The 13646-nt window shown below is 55.5% G+C and overlaps 6 protein-coding genes across 6 annotated transcripts; 4 read left to right on the top strand and 2 right to left on the bottom strand.

Moving 5' to 3' along the window:
• Nucleotides 1–581: 581 nt before the first annotated feature.
• On the top strand, nucleotides 582–2945 carry VDAG_03982 (AP-1 complex subunit beta-1; the record flags this gene model as incomplete). Its single annotated transcript, XM_009654066.1, has 3 exons — nucleotides 582–811; nucleotides 886–2092; nucleotides 2142–2945. The coding sequence occupies 3 exons, from the start codon at nucleotides 582–584 to the stop codon at nucleotides 2943–2945; spliced, it is 2241 nt and encodes a 746-aa protein (XP_009652361.1).
• Nucleotides 2946–3284: 339 nt separating this feature from the next.
• Nucleotides 3285–3738, bottom strand: VDAG_03981 (BolA domain-containing protein; the record flags this gene model as incomplete). Its single annotated transcript, XM_009654065.1, has 2 exons — nucleotides 3285–3526; nucleotides 3612–3738. The coding sequence occupies 2 exons, from the start codon at nucleotides 3736–3738 to the stop codon at nucleotides 3285–3287; spliced, it is 369 nt and encodes a 122-aa protein (XP_009652360.1).
• A 543-nt stretch (nucleotides 3739–4281) lies between these two features.
• VDAG_03980 (anon-35F/36A) lies at nucleotides 4282–5303 on the top strand (the record flags this gene model as incomplete). Its single annotated transcript, XM_009654064.1, has 3 exons — nucleotides 4282–4370; nucleotides 4428–4606; nucleotides 4660–5303. 3 exons carry the CDS (start codon nucleotides 4282–4284, stop codon nucleotides 5301–5303), a joined length of 912 nt encoding a protein of 303 aa, XP_009652359.1.
• A 974-nt stretch (nucleotides 5304–6277) lies between these two features.
• Nucleotides 6278–6934, top strand: VDAG_03979 (uncharacterized protein; the record flags this gene model as incomplete). Its single annotated transcript, XM_009654063.1, has 1 exon — nucleotides 6278–6934. One exon carries the CDS (start codon nucleotides 6278–6280, stop codon nucleotides 6932–6934), a length of 657 nt encoding a protein of 218 aa, XP_009652358.1.
• A 689-nt stretch (nucleotides 6935–7623) lies between these two features.
• VDAG_03978 (uncharacterized protein) lies at nucleotides 7624–9672 on the top strand (the record flags this gene model as incomplete). Its single annotated transcript, XM_009654062.1, has 3 exons — nucleotides 7624–7869; nucleotides 7994–8230; nucleotides 8293–9672. 3 exons carry the CDS (start codon nucleotides 7624–7626, stop codon nucleotides 9496–9498), a joined length of 1689 nt encoding a protein of 562 aa, XP_009652357.1. The 3' UTR covers nucleotides 9499–9672.
• Nucleotides 9673–10711: 1039 nt separating this feature from the next.
• Nucleotides 10712–12641, bottom strand: VDAG_03977 (uncharacterized protein). The gene is made up of 2 exons (XM_009654061.1): nucleotides 11886–12641; nucleotides 10712–11830 (listed from the first exon to the last, which is right to left on the bottom strand). Exons 1-2 carry the CDS (start codon nucleotides 12372–12374, stop codon nucleotides 10733–10735), a joined length of 1587 nt encoding a protein of 528 aa, XP_009652356.1. The 5' UTR covers nucleotides 12375–12641; the 3' UTR covers nucleotides 10712–10732.
• Nucleotides 12642–13646: the final 1005 nt, after the last annotated feature.

Raw genomic sequence — 13646 nt, 5'->3', positions numbered from 1 at the left:
CTCAGAGGAACGTCCTGGTTTGTTTAAGGAGGAGGAGACTCACCATTGCATTCGCGGGGCTAGCGAAGAGGTGGCGGGTCGAAGTTGGCAGTCGCCTGATCAACTTAGATACTGGATTTTTGAAATCGCTTCAATGACTGATGCATCTCGCCATCCACTTGTATACTGATTGATAGGGAAGGGAGCGTGAGCAAACTGGAATTCCTTGAGGTCGGCTTACCCTCTTGGTTGACTTGCTTCGCTCGGTATAAGCATGCGGCCGGCCCCTTGGTGGAGCTGTCAGAGATATGCACATGTCCGGTAGTCCTATCATTAGGCAAGGCCCCATGAAAGGCCCAAGTGTCCAGGAGGCACCCACGAGCTCGCCCACCCCCAACTCGTCTATTTGGCGACTCCGACGACCTGCATCTGTTGCATCGAACACTGCGGACACGATAACCAGCCCGGCAGCGCGAATCTCTGGGCGACAATTTTTCCAGCTCCAAGAAGGACTGGCAGCCTCAACCGCCCGTTGCCTGACCCGCAGCTACACGACCGAAACCGAGCACTCGTGCCCCTCCACCTCCTGATTAGCTTCCACGATGGCGGTCAACCGCATTCGGGGGGCTTTCGCTCCGCCCAAGAAGGGAGAGACGTTTGAGTTGCGTGCCGGCTTGGTGTCTCAATATGCTTATGAGCGCAAGGAGTCCATTCAAAAGACAATCATGGCTATGACGCTGGGCAAGGATGTGTCTGCGCTCTTTCCTGATGTGCTCAAGAACATCGCGACTGGTGATCTGGACCAGAAGAAGCTCGTCTACCTTTACCTAATGTGAGCTGCATATTCTTTTGAAGCAGCGCTTCTATCATGGACCCGGGCGTCGTTTTGGATGCTAACAATCATAGGAACTACGCAAAGTCGCATCCCGACCTCTGCATTCTCGCCGTCAACACATTCGTCCAAGATACAGAAGACCCCAACCCATTGGTTCGCGCTCTCGCCATTCGAACCATGGGCTGCATCCGCGTCGACAAGATGGTTGATTATATGGAAGAACCCCTGAGAAAAACGCTTCGAGACGAATCCCCCTATGTGCGCAAGACGGCTGCTATTTGTGTTGCAAAGCTCTTCGACCTGAACCCGGCGATGTGCATTGAGAATGGCTTCCTAGAATCCCTACAGGAGCTGATCAGCGACTCCAACCCGATGGTCGTCGCAAACTCTGTTCAAGCTCTGGCAGAGATTAGCGAGACGGCGCCGGAGACACGAGCTCTCGTCATCACCCCTGCGATATTGAAGAAGCTGCTGCTTGCGCTTAATGAGTGTACGGAGTGGGGACGTATCACCATTCTGTCGACACTGGCCGACTACCCTACCCAGGATGTCAAGGAGTCGGAGCACATCTGTGAGAGGGTCACGCCACAGTTCCAGCACGTCAACCCGAGCGTGGTGCTGGCAGCCGTGAAGGTTGTCTTCATCCACATGAGGTCGATCAACCCCGAGACCGTCCGATCCTATCTGAAGAAGATGGCTCCACCTCTGGTGACGCTGGTAGCCTCGGCCCCCGAGGTGCAGTACGTCGCGCTGCGCAACATCGATCTTTTGCTGCAGGCCAAGCCAGACATTCTCAGCAAGGAGTTGCGAGTCTTCTTTTGCAAATACAACGACCCGCCATACGTCAAGCTACAGAAGCTCGAGATTATGGTGAGGATAGCAAACGACAAGAACTTTGACCAACTGCTGGCCGAGCTGAAGGAGTATGCTTTGGAAGTCGATATGGATTTCGTCAAGAGGGCCGTCAAGGCGATCGGACAGGTGGCCATCAAGATCGAATCTGCCAGCGAAAAGTGTGTCAATGCGCTTTTGGATCTGATTGCCACCAAGGTCAACTATGTTGTGCAGGAGGTCGTCGTCGTGATCAAGGACATTCTGCGCAAGTATCCGGGCTACGAAGGCGTCATCCCGACTCTTTGTCAGTACATTGACGAGCTAGACGAGCCAACAGCGCGTGGCTCGTTGATCTGGATCGTAGGAGAGTACGCCGAGAAGATCAGTAACGCTGATGAGATTCTCGCCGGGTTCGTGGAAGTGTTCATGGAGGAATTCACTCAGGTTAGTGGCTAGTGCCATTGAAGACGGGACCATAACTAACGTCCTTCAGACTCAACTGCAAATTCTCACTGCGGTGGTGAAGCTCTTTCTCAAGAAGCCTGGGAGCAACCAGGCGTTGGTACAGAAGGTGCTGCAATCAGCCACAACTGACAATGACAACCCTGATATTCGCGACAGGGCGTACGTTTACTGGCGACTTCTATCAGGCGATCTCGATGTTGCCAAGAGCATTGTTCTGTCTCACAAGCCGGCGATTGCCACCACCATGTCCAGTCTACCTCCTGCGCTGCTCGAACAGCTTCTTTCGGAGCTCTCGACCTTGGCCTCTGTCTACCACAAGCCGCCCGAGTCGTTCGTTGGCAAGGGGCGTTTCGGTGCGGACGAACTCCAGCGTGCGGCCATCCGCGAACTGCGACAGGATGCGGCGGAGAACCCGATCGCAGCATCGGTGGCAGCTGCGGCAGCGGCAGCCAACGGCACAGCCCCGCCACAAAACAACGTTGAGAATCTCCTGGATATTGATTTTGACGGCGCGGCGCCTGCGTCGGCAGAGCAGCAGAGCAACGTCAACACACCCGACAGAATGGCCAGCCCCGCAGGCGGTGCTCCATCTGGCAACATGGCCGACATGATGGGTCTTTTTGACGCTCCGCCGCCTCAACAGCAGCAGAACGTCGGTGGCAACGCGGGGGGCAGCGGTATGAACCATATGATGAACGGATTCGCGGATCTGAATTTCGGAGGCGCGTCATCGTCATCCCAGCCTCCGCCTGCGGCGATGCAATTGCACCCGCAACAACAGAGTGGCGGTGGGGAGAAGAAGACGAACGAGGATCTCCTGGGCTTGTTTTAGACCGCTGGGGAGGCTGCCATGCGCGGAAAAGGGGAGCGCTTTATGCTCTATGGAGGCGTCTCGGCATTTTGTACGTGCAGCGCTGGATGATCAAATATATAGTCGGTTTGAAGCACGACTACCTCCTTCCAAGAGACAGATTTCAACGTCTGTCTGGTGACAAAATAAGGTAAAGTTTGCTCAAATTTCAAGGATGTTGTACCACTCTATCCTGGTGAATCATGACCCCCACCCGCCTTCTCTCGCGCTGCCCTGCGTTTCCGGAACGCCATGTCGTCCTTGTGATATGTACTTTCTGCGTAAGAATTCGGTCTCCCGTCCTCTTGTTGAGGCCACCCACTATCCGCTCACGCCGTCCACCTTGCCGCCGACCGTACCATCGAGGGGCGGCCCATCGCTCACGCCCGAAGCGGCGCGATCGCGCTCCCACTCGGCGGGCGTTTGGCACTTGGCGCTCCAGGCATGGATGCGGGCGATCTCCTCCTTGAGTGCGGCGTTGACAAGTCGGTGACGCTTGAGGGAGGACTGCTTTTCGAACTGGGGAGATATGATGAGGGATGTGAAGGATTGGCCGCAGCCACCTGTGTCCCTGTCAGTTCGTGCTCGGGCGACAAATCGAGCTGTTCCTTGAAGTAGCGGCGATGGCGGGGCAGCGGCGCGGGGTACGGTCTCGAGGGGGTTGAGCGGTGGAAGGGGTGGTAGTACCGGACATGTCCGTGACCTCGACGTGGACTGCCGTGAGGCGACTGGTCAGGGCCTCTTTGAGGGAGGCTTCGGTTATTTGGTCTGCCATTCTTGGTTGGTTGAAGCTGCGATGTTCGACAGCGCGCTGAACTTGGACGCTCGCTCAGTGCGCTGGGTCTGGCTGTGGGTGTCGCAATTGATAAGACTGTGGAGCGCAGAGGTGCTTAGTCACGCCTCGAAGTCCGACGTCACACGTCAGTTGCAGTTGCCGTAGAGCTTGGAGAGCGCCCGACTCGACCTCTTCCCAGCTGAATCCATAAATACACACAACCGCCTAGTCCAGCACGAAGACACGAGTAAGACCGATTGTGCCTTACAAAATCCTACAAAGTGAAGTACGCATGATGGCTGATCAAATTATTCATCGTGTAGGGGCCTTCATTACAACTATCGAGCTTGCACGTTGGACCACATGAGTTTGAAGCTGCTTCGTGTAAGCTGTAGTCGTCGACTCACTCCCAAGGCCGCCAGAAGCTCTGCGCTGCTGTGGACTTGCCGGTTTTCTCTTTCTGGCTCCCAAACGGCGTCTAATTTTCATTCCACGACGCCTCGCTACTGCTCCAGCGCCACAACGTCCTTGTCAGCTTCAAAGATGGCAGCTCCCTTCTCAGCTGCGGCGGCTCACGCCGACTACAAGTCGCCATCATTCACGCAAAAGGTTGTCGATGTGATGAGGAAGCAGTGAGTGGTCCTCCGATGAGTGACCGTCCCTCTCGAACCTCGGGCTGATTCTGTTAGCTTCCCCGAAGAGCTGGCTGAACGGAGCTGGGACAACGTCGGCCTTCTCCTGGGCAACCTTGAGACCGGCGGCAGCGAGACCAAGAACGCGAGTCCCGTGGTCCTCGTCACAAACGATCTTACGTATGCTGTTGCCAAAGAGGCCATTGCCAAGAAGGCGAGCGTCATTGTCGCGTATCGTATGTCGTGACCTCCGCTCATCCCCGGCTGAGAGTACTCACCAGTGGCCCAGATCCTATCATCTTCTCTGGACTCAAGTCAATCACCTCAAAGGACGCTCAACAAGCCACCTTGATTCTCCTCGCGTCCCACGGCATCGCCGTCTACTCTCCTCACACGGCCCTCGATGCCGCCCCCAACGGTATCAATGCCTGGCTGGCCGACGCCGCTACCGGCTCCGCCAAGGGCACGCGCGCCGCAGCGCGTCTCACCGCCAACCCCCCCGAGGGCTTTACCGGCGCCGGCGCCGGCCTCGTTGTCACCTTTGACGAGCCCCAGACTGCGGGCCACATTGCCTCGTCTCTCGCTGCCGCCACCGGCCACAAGCACCTCACCGTCGCGACGCCGGACCGTTCGGCCACGTGGCGCGAGAGGCCCGTCAAGAGCGTCGCTGTCTGCGCGGGCAGCGGCTGGGATGTCATCAAGGACACGGGGGCGGACGTGTTTGTCACAGGCGAAGTGAGCCATCACAGCGCGTTGAAGGCCGTCCAGGATGGCATCTTGCTGTTCACGCTGTTCCACTCCAACTCGGAGCGGGGCTTCCTCAGAGAGAGGCTTGTGCCGCTGCTGCAGGGTGAGCTGACGGCGCTTGAGGCTGGGGCCAAGGTATACATGAGCGAGGTTGACCGGGATCCCTTTGAGATCATTACGGTGTGAGGACTGGACTGGCGTGGTAGGAACTTGCGGGTGGATATCAAGGATACTCATTGACGATAGACTTGAGTAGGCCAAAAAGAATCTCTTGACGGATGACTAGACATGAGTGTTCGTGGAAGAGAAGGCGAATTCAGAGGGTCGTGGAGAGCCAATTCTTTGGAATGCATGTCGATATCATGGCAAACAACACTCTTTCCCATCACAGTCGTCTGACCGAATGGCTCACCGGCCGGCACGGCACTCTTAGCGGCGGGAGAGGTGCCGGCGGCCCAGGGAGGCTTAGCGCCACCCTGTGCGACCCCGAGGCGCGTCGCCGCCCTAAACACCAAAGCCGGGCGCGTAAATGCATCGCCAACCTGCGATGGGCGAGGGTGGGCCTGGCAGTAGAAAACAGGTTTCGTTTTCTGTTTATAGGCCTAACGCTCTTCAGCCCCCTAGGGGGCCTGTTGTGCCCCCCTTGCCTTCCGCTTATGTTTGCTATGAGGAGGTATCTCACAGTGTTCCTCCATGGTTTGAGCAATTAAAGGCTATCTACCCTCCTCTCTACTGGCTCTCTAACCTTCTCCATTTTATATCTCTCGACTCTGAGCATCTAATAACGAAATCCCGGACGTCAATCCTACTGATGTCTTCGCCGTTGGTAGTGGAGGGACGGCAACGCGGTGGCGTCTTGAGCGTCGCCGACGACGGTTTGCCCCCCTGCTAGAGATGATCACCGATAGTGGTGGAGCGACACGACATCAGTCAGAGGCCGTGACAAATGCGCTCATGTTCTCGCCCACGTCGCCTTCCCGCTCCCCGGCACGATAGCTTCAAGGAGAAAGATGGGTGGTGGTAGCAGGCGCAGGGATCAGCACACAAGCAGGCCTTCCAGTTGGTGGCTTCTCCCTCCTGAACATATGAACACGCCCCAACGCTAACAGGTCTAGGACTTCCCATCTCGCAAGGACCTTTGGCGGATCTTCGACGCAGCTATGCTACGCTCCCCAGACGCGGTCCGCGAGTACCTGGCTGAAGCTGTGTCCTTCCAGGCCAAGTCGAGCATCGCCTTACCTACGCTGGCTCACAAGTTCATCGCTCAATTCAGTTCGACTGGTCAGCTGGTGAGGGTGCACAGCCAGACTATCGACGGGCTGGAAGAGAAGGCTGGACTCGCCTGCGGTTTTGATGCTTCTGCCGTCTGCATCCAGCTGCATGATTCCATCCATTCTTCACGTTGCTCTCTCTGCCTGTCCCGGCCTTTGCTTGGTACGGTTGCCCCCGGAAGCGAATGCCTCCGTTGCGAAGATAGGGCGAGAAAGAGGAAGTACGTAGGGAAACGGAAGTGCTCGAGCGGCACCCTCCTTCCTGATGTTCGCCTCTACAACGAAGTTCGTCCAGAGGGTGGTTCGGTTGCAGAGGCAGTACGCCATGATCTTGAACCGCAGCCGGACGTTCTGTTGATTATGGTGACAAGCCTGAGTGTGCCGGGAGTCAGGGAGCTGGTCAGAGTCATGGGAAGTGCCGTTCGTGCCAGCGGCGGGAGAACGGTGCTGGTCAACAGGAAGCCGCCTCCAACCGCGTTCCAAGGTTTGATTGATGAGTGGGTGGCTACGGATTGCGATAAGTGGGTGGAGGACCAGCTGTGTTGAGTGTAGTGGTGTAATGAGGGACCTTTCAGAGATACGATGTACGTACCATTGCTCGCATGTGGAATAGGAGATATTCTTGCGTCATGTTGCGAACTGGCAGACAAGTTCCCAGCAGTGGCTGATGTCAGAGCTCAGTTGTCAGTCACCACCGTGGCTGGGTTGAGACGAGCCTTCAAGCAACGTGGCAACAGCTGCTCGAACACGCCTGGCCTGCGAAGGGTTGCTACCATCTCTTAGATTGGGCTCGCTGAGGCCGGAATGCTTAGAGGGTCTCGGATTGTTGCCAGTGGGAGGGAGGCTTGACTACCTTACCTTAGTCAAGCTCTCCGGCTTGTAGGCTGATCCCCCAGCTTCACTGGCCGCCTTGCAACGAGTCAGGATCTCCTACGTTTGGACTGGTTAGGATCCTACTTCGTCACTATTGGAGAATCTGCTTATATTTCCTGTGTTGCGTCCTTGGTCGTCGATCTCGGCAAGAAATAGCTTCTACGGAGGACCGTGGCAGCCAGGGGGGTGCTACAGGGGGTCCCTGTGATAGGTGAAGGTACCGCCTGGCCCATCGACCCTGGCAGGCCTGGGCGGCTCTAGCCCAAGGCCCGGCCAGGCAACTACTCAAACACAACCCATCGCAACCTGCCTTAAACAACCCCCAATCCCGCTCGTGCCATGGTCCCGAACCACCCCTCCTCATGGCGCCGCAGAAGCGCACAAGGCAACAAGCGGGCGACCTCTCCTCCGAGAGCCTCCCCCGAAAACCGCCAGCGAAGAGGATCAAAACGAGGACCTGGGAATCGCCTCCCGAATTTTGGGACCGGCTGTCCAAGATCGCGCTGACCCACGGAGCCTTGAGAGAACTCGACCGTCGCACGGAGCTTTCACGGACAGGACTTCCGCGCTCTCGTCACTCCCTCGCATGCACCACAAGCCCGTTCAAAGTCACCAGAGCACTCACCAGAGCACTCACTCGATTAGCGAACGACGGCGGTCCAGACCTATCTGACCTAAGAGGGGTGGGTATCATGACATACTCGGGCAGAAACGCTCTGACAATGAATCCAGCACCCCTCTCTCCCAGCGCCCGACCCTACTCCCGTCATCATGACCTCGAGGCATTCCTCGCAAAGTGGCGGCAGCCGATCGGCCAACCCAGCTTCGACGCAAGCCACCTCGGCCACAACCAAGTCGAAAAAGTCGACCGTATACAGCCGCAATTTCGATCAGCACTTGACAGACCATGGCGTTCATGCAACGTATTCGTCTGAAAAGCCGGACCTGCAGGAAATCAGAAAGGCTTTAGTAGCCCCGAGACGCTCGCTCTCGCCGTCGCAGTTTTCCGATACCGCCTTTGAAAGTTCCAGGAGACCAATGCCCGGGCTAAGGACGAAGACGATGTACTGGCAAATGTGTTGCCGACAATCCTTGGACCCAATCAAGCCAGCCACCCGTCCGCAAGAAACACAATATTTGGGAATATCAAGTCACTCACAGACGGAACAATCGCCCCGGCCAAGCCAGACCTGTACTACGGAGCGTCTCCCGAGGAATTATCCCGGTCTATCCGCAATGGGCTCGAGCACTACATCATCCCATCTTCCATGCACGACAAGCCCATGGCGCCAAACTTCTTCGTCGAGGTCAAAGGCCCAGATGGTAGCTTAGCGGTGGCAAACCGGCGAGCTCGCTATAATGGGGCACTTGGATCCCACGCTATGTACAGCCTGCAGAACTACGGCGAAGAAGAGCCCAGGTACGACGGCAAGGCATACACATTTGGCTCAATATATCACGGCGGCACGCTTCATATGTATGCCCATCACCCCACGGCGCCGACGACCCACGGAGGGCCGCCCGGTTATCACATAACCCAAGTCGACGCCTGGGCCATGACGGGCAACCGTGACGGTTTCGTCCGAGGCGCCACCGCGTTTCGGAACGCTAGGGATCTAGCGAAGCAGTATCGCCACAACTTCATCCAAGCTGCAAATAGCAGAGCATCACAGCAAGCCACTAAAGCTCCCCAAGGCGATCTAGCAGTCATAGCTCAGCTCGATCTAGATAAGGAGGGGAGTGCTGACGAATTCGTCGACTGCTTAGATTACTCTCCATCACCCACTCCCGACGAGCCTGCTCCTGGGGTTGCAGATATCGACGACTGCAGCCAGGCATCTGCACTGCCCGAGCTCGGCGACACGACAACTAGCTTCGCATCTAGCTTCACATCTGATTTCGCCGCCGACCGCTCAAAACGGCAGAGGCAGCCACTAAGTCCTGACTCGAAATTGATCACTCGAAGCCCCCCGTCTAAGAGTCGCCATCCCCGTGGGACAAGTAGGATAAGCCAGAGGTCACCTGTCTTTGGTCTTCATGTGGATGAAGTTGAATGTATGTGGGTGGAAACCTACTGGCTCGAGGGACCCGTCTGCTTCCGCATTGAGAAAGAAGAGATGAAGACGGATCGGAAGGACTGGACTCTGCAAATACAACAAGATGGGAGGTTCTGCTTTCGCTGGCAGGGCTCTGGAAGGCAGATCATCTGGACAAAGGAGCTGGTGGCAGGCGACTAGGAGAATGGGTTTGTCAGTATTTAGTGTTCCGGCAGCGCATACGGCTTCCGATGTGATGCGGCCATCGCCAAGGCGTGAGGGGCATGCGCCCCGTAATTTCGCCGCCGCATCTGAGTCCTCCTTTTGACCTTAGAATCACGAACCATCAACTTGATGGCAGGCAAAAGTTTCGATACTCTGTCAGGTATCTTTTAAACCCTGCTTGTGGGGCACGCTTAGAAGGTACAACAGATGGCGTTCCACTTCTTGCACAAAAATTATACCACCTTAGTAAGGCTGGTCAACGAGCTAATGAGATATAGACAGGATGCTAGGGTAGCCGATGGGGAAGTCGACAATTAATAGGCCCCCTGGTCGGCTCCCTGGTCGGCACTCATTGAATGATCGAACTTACTATACTCTATACTATAGAGTGCAGTAAGTTTCGATCCGGAAAGGACTTGGCATGCATGTCCTGCTGTGCCACAGAACATCTTCCGAGTCCCGAGTAAAGCTCTTGTCATTGGTTAAAATTGTAGACTGTGACAGGACCAGATTAACGTTGTTTAGGCATCAGCGGGGTCAAGCCCGGCCTCCCTGTGCCTGACTTAGCTCGATAAGCATTTGATATAGAACCTCCGCCACTCTGGACTTCTGGTTCTTGGGCTACTTCAATGAAACGTCGGTACTAGTACAGTAGTAAGCTTTTCTTGAAAGTGAACTAGGTCACCGTGACGCTAACGAGCAAGCCTGTCTCAGCAGCCCGGAAACAAACAGTTCACCGCTTGCGAGGTCCACTCGGCTATAATGGCTCACGATCCATCTAGATGGAGCCACTCGGATGGCGAGGCGCAGCGATACAATGGCGGCATCAGCGCAGTTACTCCTCGCTCATCTGGCTCTAGTGGCGTCTTAGGGGAGGCAACGGTGGGTGTGGGCGGGAACGCAACCGACTTAGGACTCACAGTCTCCTCCGGTCAAGAGGCAAAGAACAGAAGAGAGAGGGCAAGAAAGGAACGCGAGGCAAGGGAGACAGAGGCGAGGGACAAGGAGGCGAGGGACAAGGAGGCGAGGGACAGGGAGGCGAGGGACAAGGAGGCGAGGGACAAGGAGGCGAGGGACAGGGAGGCGAGGGACAAGGAGGCGAGGGACAAGGAGGCGAGGGACAAGGAGGCGAGGGACAAGGAGGCGAGGGACAAGGAGGCGAGGGACAAGGAGGCGAGGGACAAGGAGGCGAGTGATATGACAGCCAGCGTCAAGGGCTAAGTGTATTCTTTTCGAACAGAGCCCTTACCTCTGCTGTATAATCGTCATACTGCTTGACTTTGTTCGTGACCACTTCGGCAGCGTCCTCAGACCAGAAGCGCGACAGTAGCTGCTCGTTTTCAAAGGAAAGAGGGGTCGAAAATCTGGGGCAGATGTGATCCGTAAACAGTGTAGACATTGCATTGATGGACATCATGCCTTGCCAGAACCACACACCGCCCGATGTCCACGTGTCCCGCATGGCCTCCGAGAGTAGACCATCTTGCCTCTTAACTTTGCGCTCTTCCGCCTCGAATATATTCATGAACTCTTCCCGAGCGCGGTTGAATTCATCCCAGCGCTCTTCTCGTATTTCGTCGATCGCACAATTGGTCAACCAGTGCGGAACGCTTAGTCTTTCGATAGGAAGAGCACATATCCACTCCAGATCTATGAGGGCAGTAATGTTCCATTCTGTATCGACAAAGATGTTACTAGAATGAAAATCGTCAAGCTGAAGAATGAACGGTCCATTTCTACGATCTTGCCGTACATAACGGTGTGCAAGCATTCGGAGCAAGAGTCTCGCGGCCATCTCCCCGCGACAGTCCTTATCGTCGAAGACCATGTTGGGATGAGACAAGAAGCGCATATCGTGGAAGTTGAACAAGTCCGCCATGAAGGGCTCAATAGATTCGTAGGTTGTTTCTCGCTGCATTGCCGCTGGTGAGCCTTCATTCTCAAGGATCATGAAGGAACACAATAGAGGGCGATTCGTCAGCGTGATGGTACCGTCATCACGAAACTGGAAAGACCCAATTCTCGGTTGGGGGACGCGGGAAAGGGAAAGCATCAGCCGGGATATGCCTTGAAACAAATTCCGCCTTCGGACGGGATCCATGCGATGCTTGTTCCAAGTGTTGGAGAGCATCTGGCTGCTATCTGAGCCTACATCCTCAAGCAGCATATACGCTGTAGGGAAGCGGTATTGGGCCGCATGCCTGGTGTATCGTGACAGGAGGATCGGTCGTCTGACTAGGGTATGGTACAGGCGCCGCAGACCGTGCAGCATGCGTATATATAGAGGGCGGTGAGCTTCGTGAGTAAACTGTATATCCTCTTTTGTCAGCACCATGAGTCAAGGAAAATTGGAGGAGACGTACGTGGCGCTGATCAGAGAAGCCGAAGCCGTAAAGATGTGGGATACGAATATCAGGGCATTTTTCTTGGATCCACGCATATGCTCCTACTTCACAGTCCATCTTCTCGTCCATGCTGCCAGGCTTATGAGCTTCTGCAAGCTTATGGGGCATGGCGCAGCGCAGAATGAGCTTGTAGGACGAGCCCGGCGACCGCACGTTAACAGGTAGGCAAACATTGAAGTTCCCTCGAATCCACTGATGCTGGGGTGCGATGAAACAGTCAAATTGATCGCCTAAACCTATGTGGTGTTTGACGAGGGCGCTCATGACGTCCCTTTCAGCCCAGAGCCTCCGATAGAAGGCCTTGGTCGCTTCGACATGTCGTACTTCTTGAACGATGTTCTTGTCCGTGTCGAGAGCCGCTTCCTGCGTGATCAAGGAGCCATTCGGTAGCTCCAGCGTTGGGAGTGGCCCATTTTGTTCATTTGACGCGTCGGAAGAGTTGGACATGGCTTGTGTTGTCGCAGCTGAGGGCTGCCAGATGCCGCAGCCATCAAGAGAGCTCGAGAGGCGTAGATCTCGTTACAGTGTGGGGAAGTGTTTCCCCCCTGTGAGGTTGCTTCTACCCCGAAGATCTGCCGTACATCAAGCCGAGCTGCGGGGCTTCGAAGGCGTCAAATCCTTTTGGCCGCCCACTGTAGCTCACCTGGCGATGCCAAATATTACCCGGAGACTGCGTGTCGCCCCCCTGAAACAAAGAGGGATCAGGCGCGACTCGGCCGCCATCAGTGCACTACTGTCAGGCGTAGAGGTGGTCTCGATATCGGGGCCGAATACATATGCTGAATTGCATATAGGCTTAACTAAGGTTCTTATCGAGAAGCTGTTAGGCCCGCGAGATATTTGACCATAAAACTTAGGTACGTTGCTCACAAGCAGTTTCGGGTTGCACACCGCAACTGATTGATCAGCGTTCCATGAGCGTTGAGACGTGCACGTGACGCTATGTTATGCTTATAAGCGGGGCGTGTGCTTGATTCATCTCACGGCAGTTCCTCGGCTAAGTCCCCCACCTCCCTCTGATACGAGAGCAACTCTCCAGGCTGCAATCAGGCTGCTTGCTGCCTGGCAGGCCTGGGTGCTTCGTGCTGTTCCTTGATCGTCCGTACTGTCAACGAGCATGGAGCCTGCAAGTTTTGCCACTGGCCTGGTCGGGCTTGCTGGCCTGCTCAGTTCCTGTCGTGAGGCCGTGAAATGAGCGCACTTGTATGATTCGTTTTTGAGCGACTCTATGAGCAGAAAGTCTGCATGTTGCCTCTATAGCAAAACTCCCTAGAGGAAAATAACATGGGTTCAGAGTCTCGGAGTTTAGCCCAGCAGAACGGCATAGCATTCCCTAGTATAACAGTCCTAGTCTTGATGAGGTCCTCTTTTACAAACTAACGTATCAAGCTTTGGTATCATTCTCAGGTCTGACTAGGCCACATACCGGGCCTTTTTCACCCCTCTTGATTCCGGTCTGGTTATATGAGAAGGCCGCACAGGTAGCGTACTCGCTGGAAGCCACAGCCGGGGCTAGGATGTGATAGCTGGCGGTTAGGAACCTTCCGTTGGAATTTTGCGCTGTGGCCTCTTTCCCCGACATCCATCCAGGATTTCCTCCATGACATCTCAACAGCAAAGATACCCCGACCCGATGGAATCCTCTAATGACTGGAATCGCCTTACTTCATACGCAATTACATCACCACTTGGGAGCAGTGTATTGCCGTGCCACGATAC

This window comes from Verticillium dahliae, genomic scaffold (genome assembly GCF_000150675.1).
Source record: "Verticillium dahliae VdLs.17 supercont1.6 genomic scaffold, whole genome shotgun sequence".
NCBI lineage: Eukaryota > Fungi > Ascomycota > Sordariomycetes > Glomerellales > Plectosphaerellaceae > Verticillium > Verticillium dahliae.
Note: the sequence above shows the minus strand (reverse complement) of the source record. Positions and strands in the feature narration are given on the sequence as shown.

What these genes read in the sequence shown, in the direction of transcription:
- VDAG_03977 (XM_009654061.1), bottom strand. Translation starts at nt 12,374, where the DNA reads ATGTCCAACTCTTCCGACGCGTCAAATGAACAAAATGGGCCACTCCCA. An exon ending in GCTTCTCTGATCAGCGCCAC is followed by an intron (nt 11,831 to 11,885) that starts GTACGTCTCCTC and finishes GAGGATATACAG; the next exon opens with TTTACTCACGAAGCTCACCG.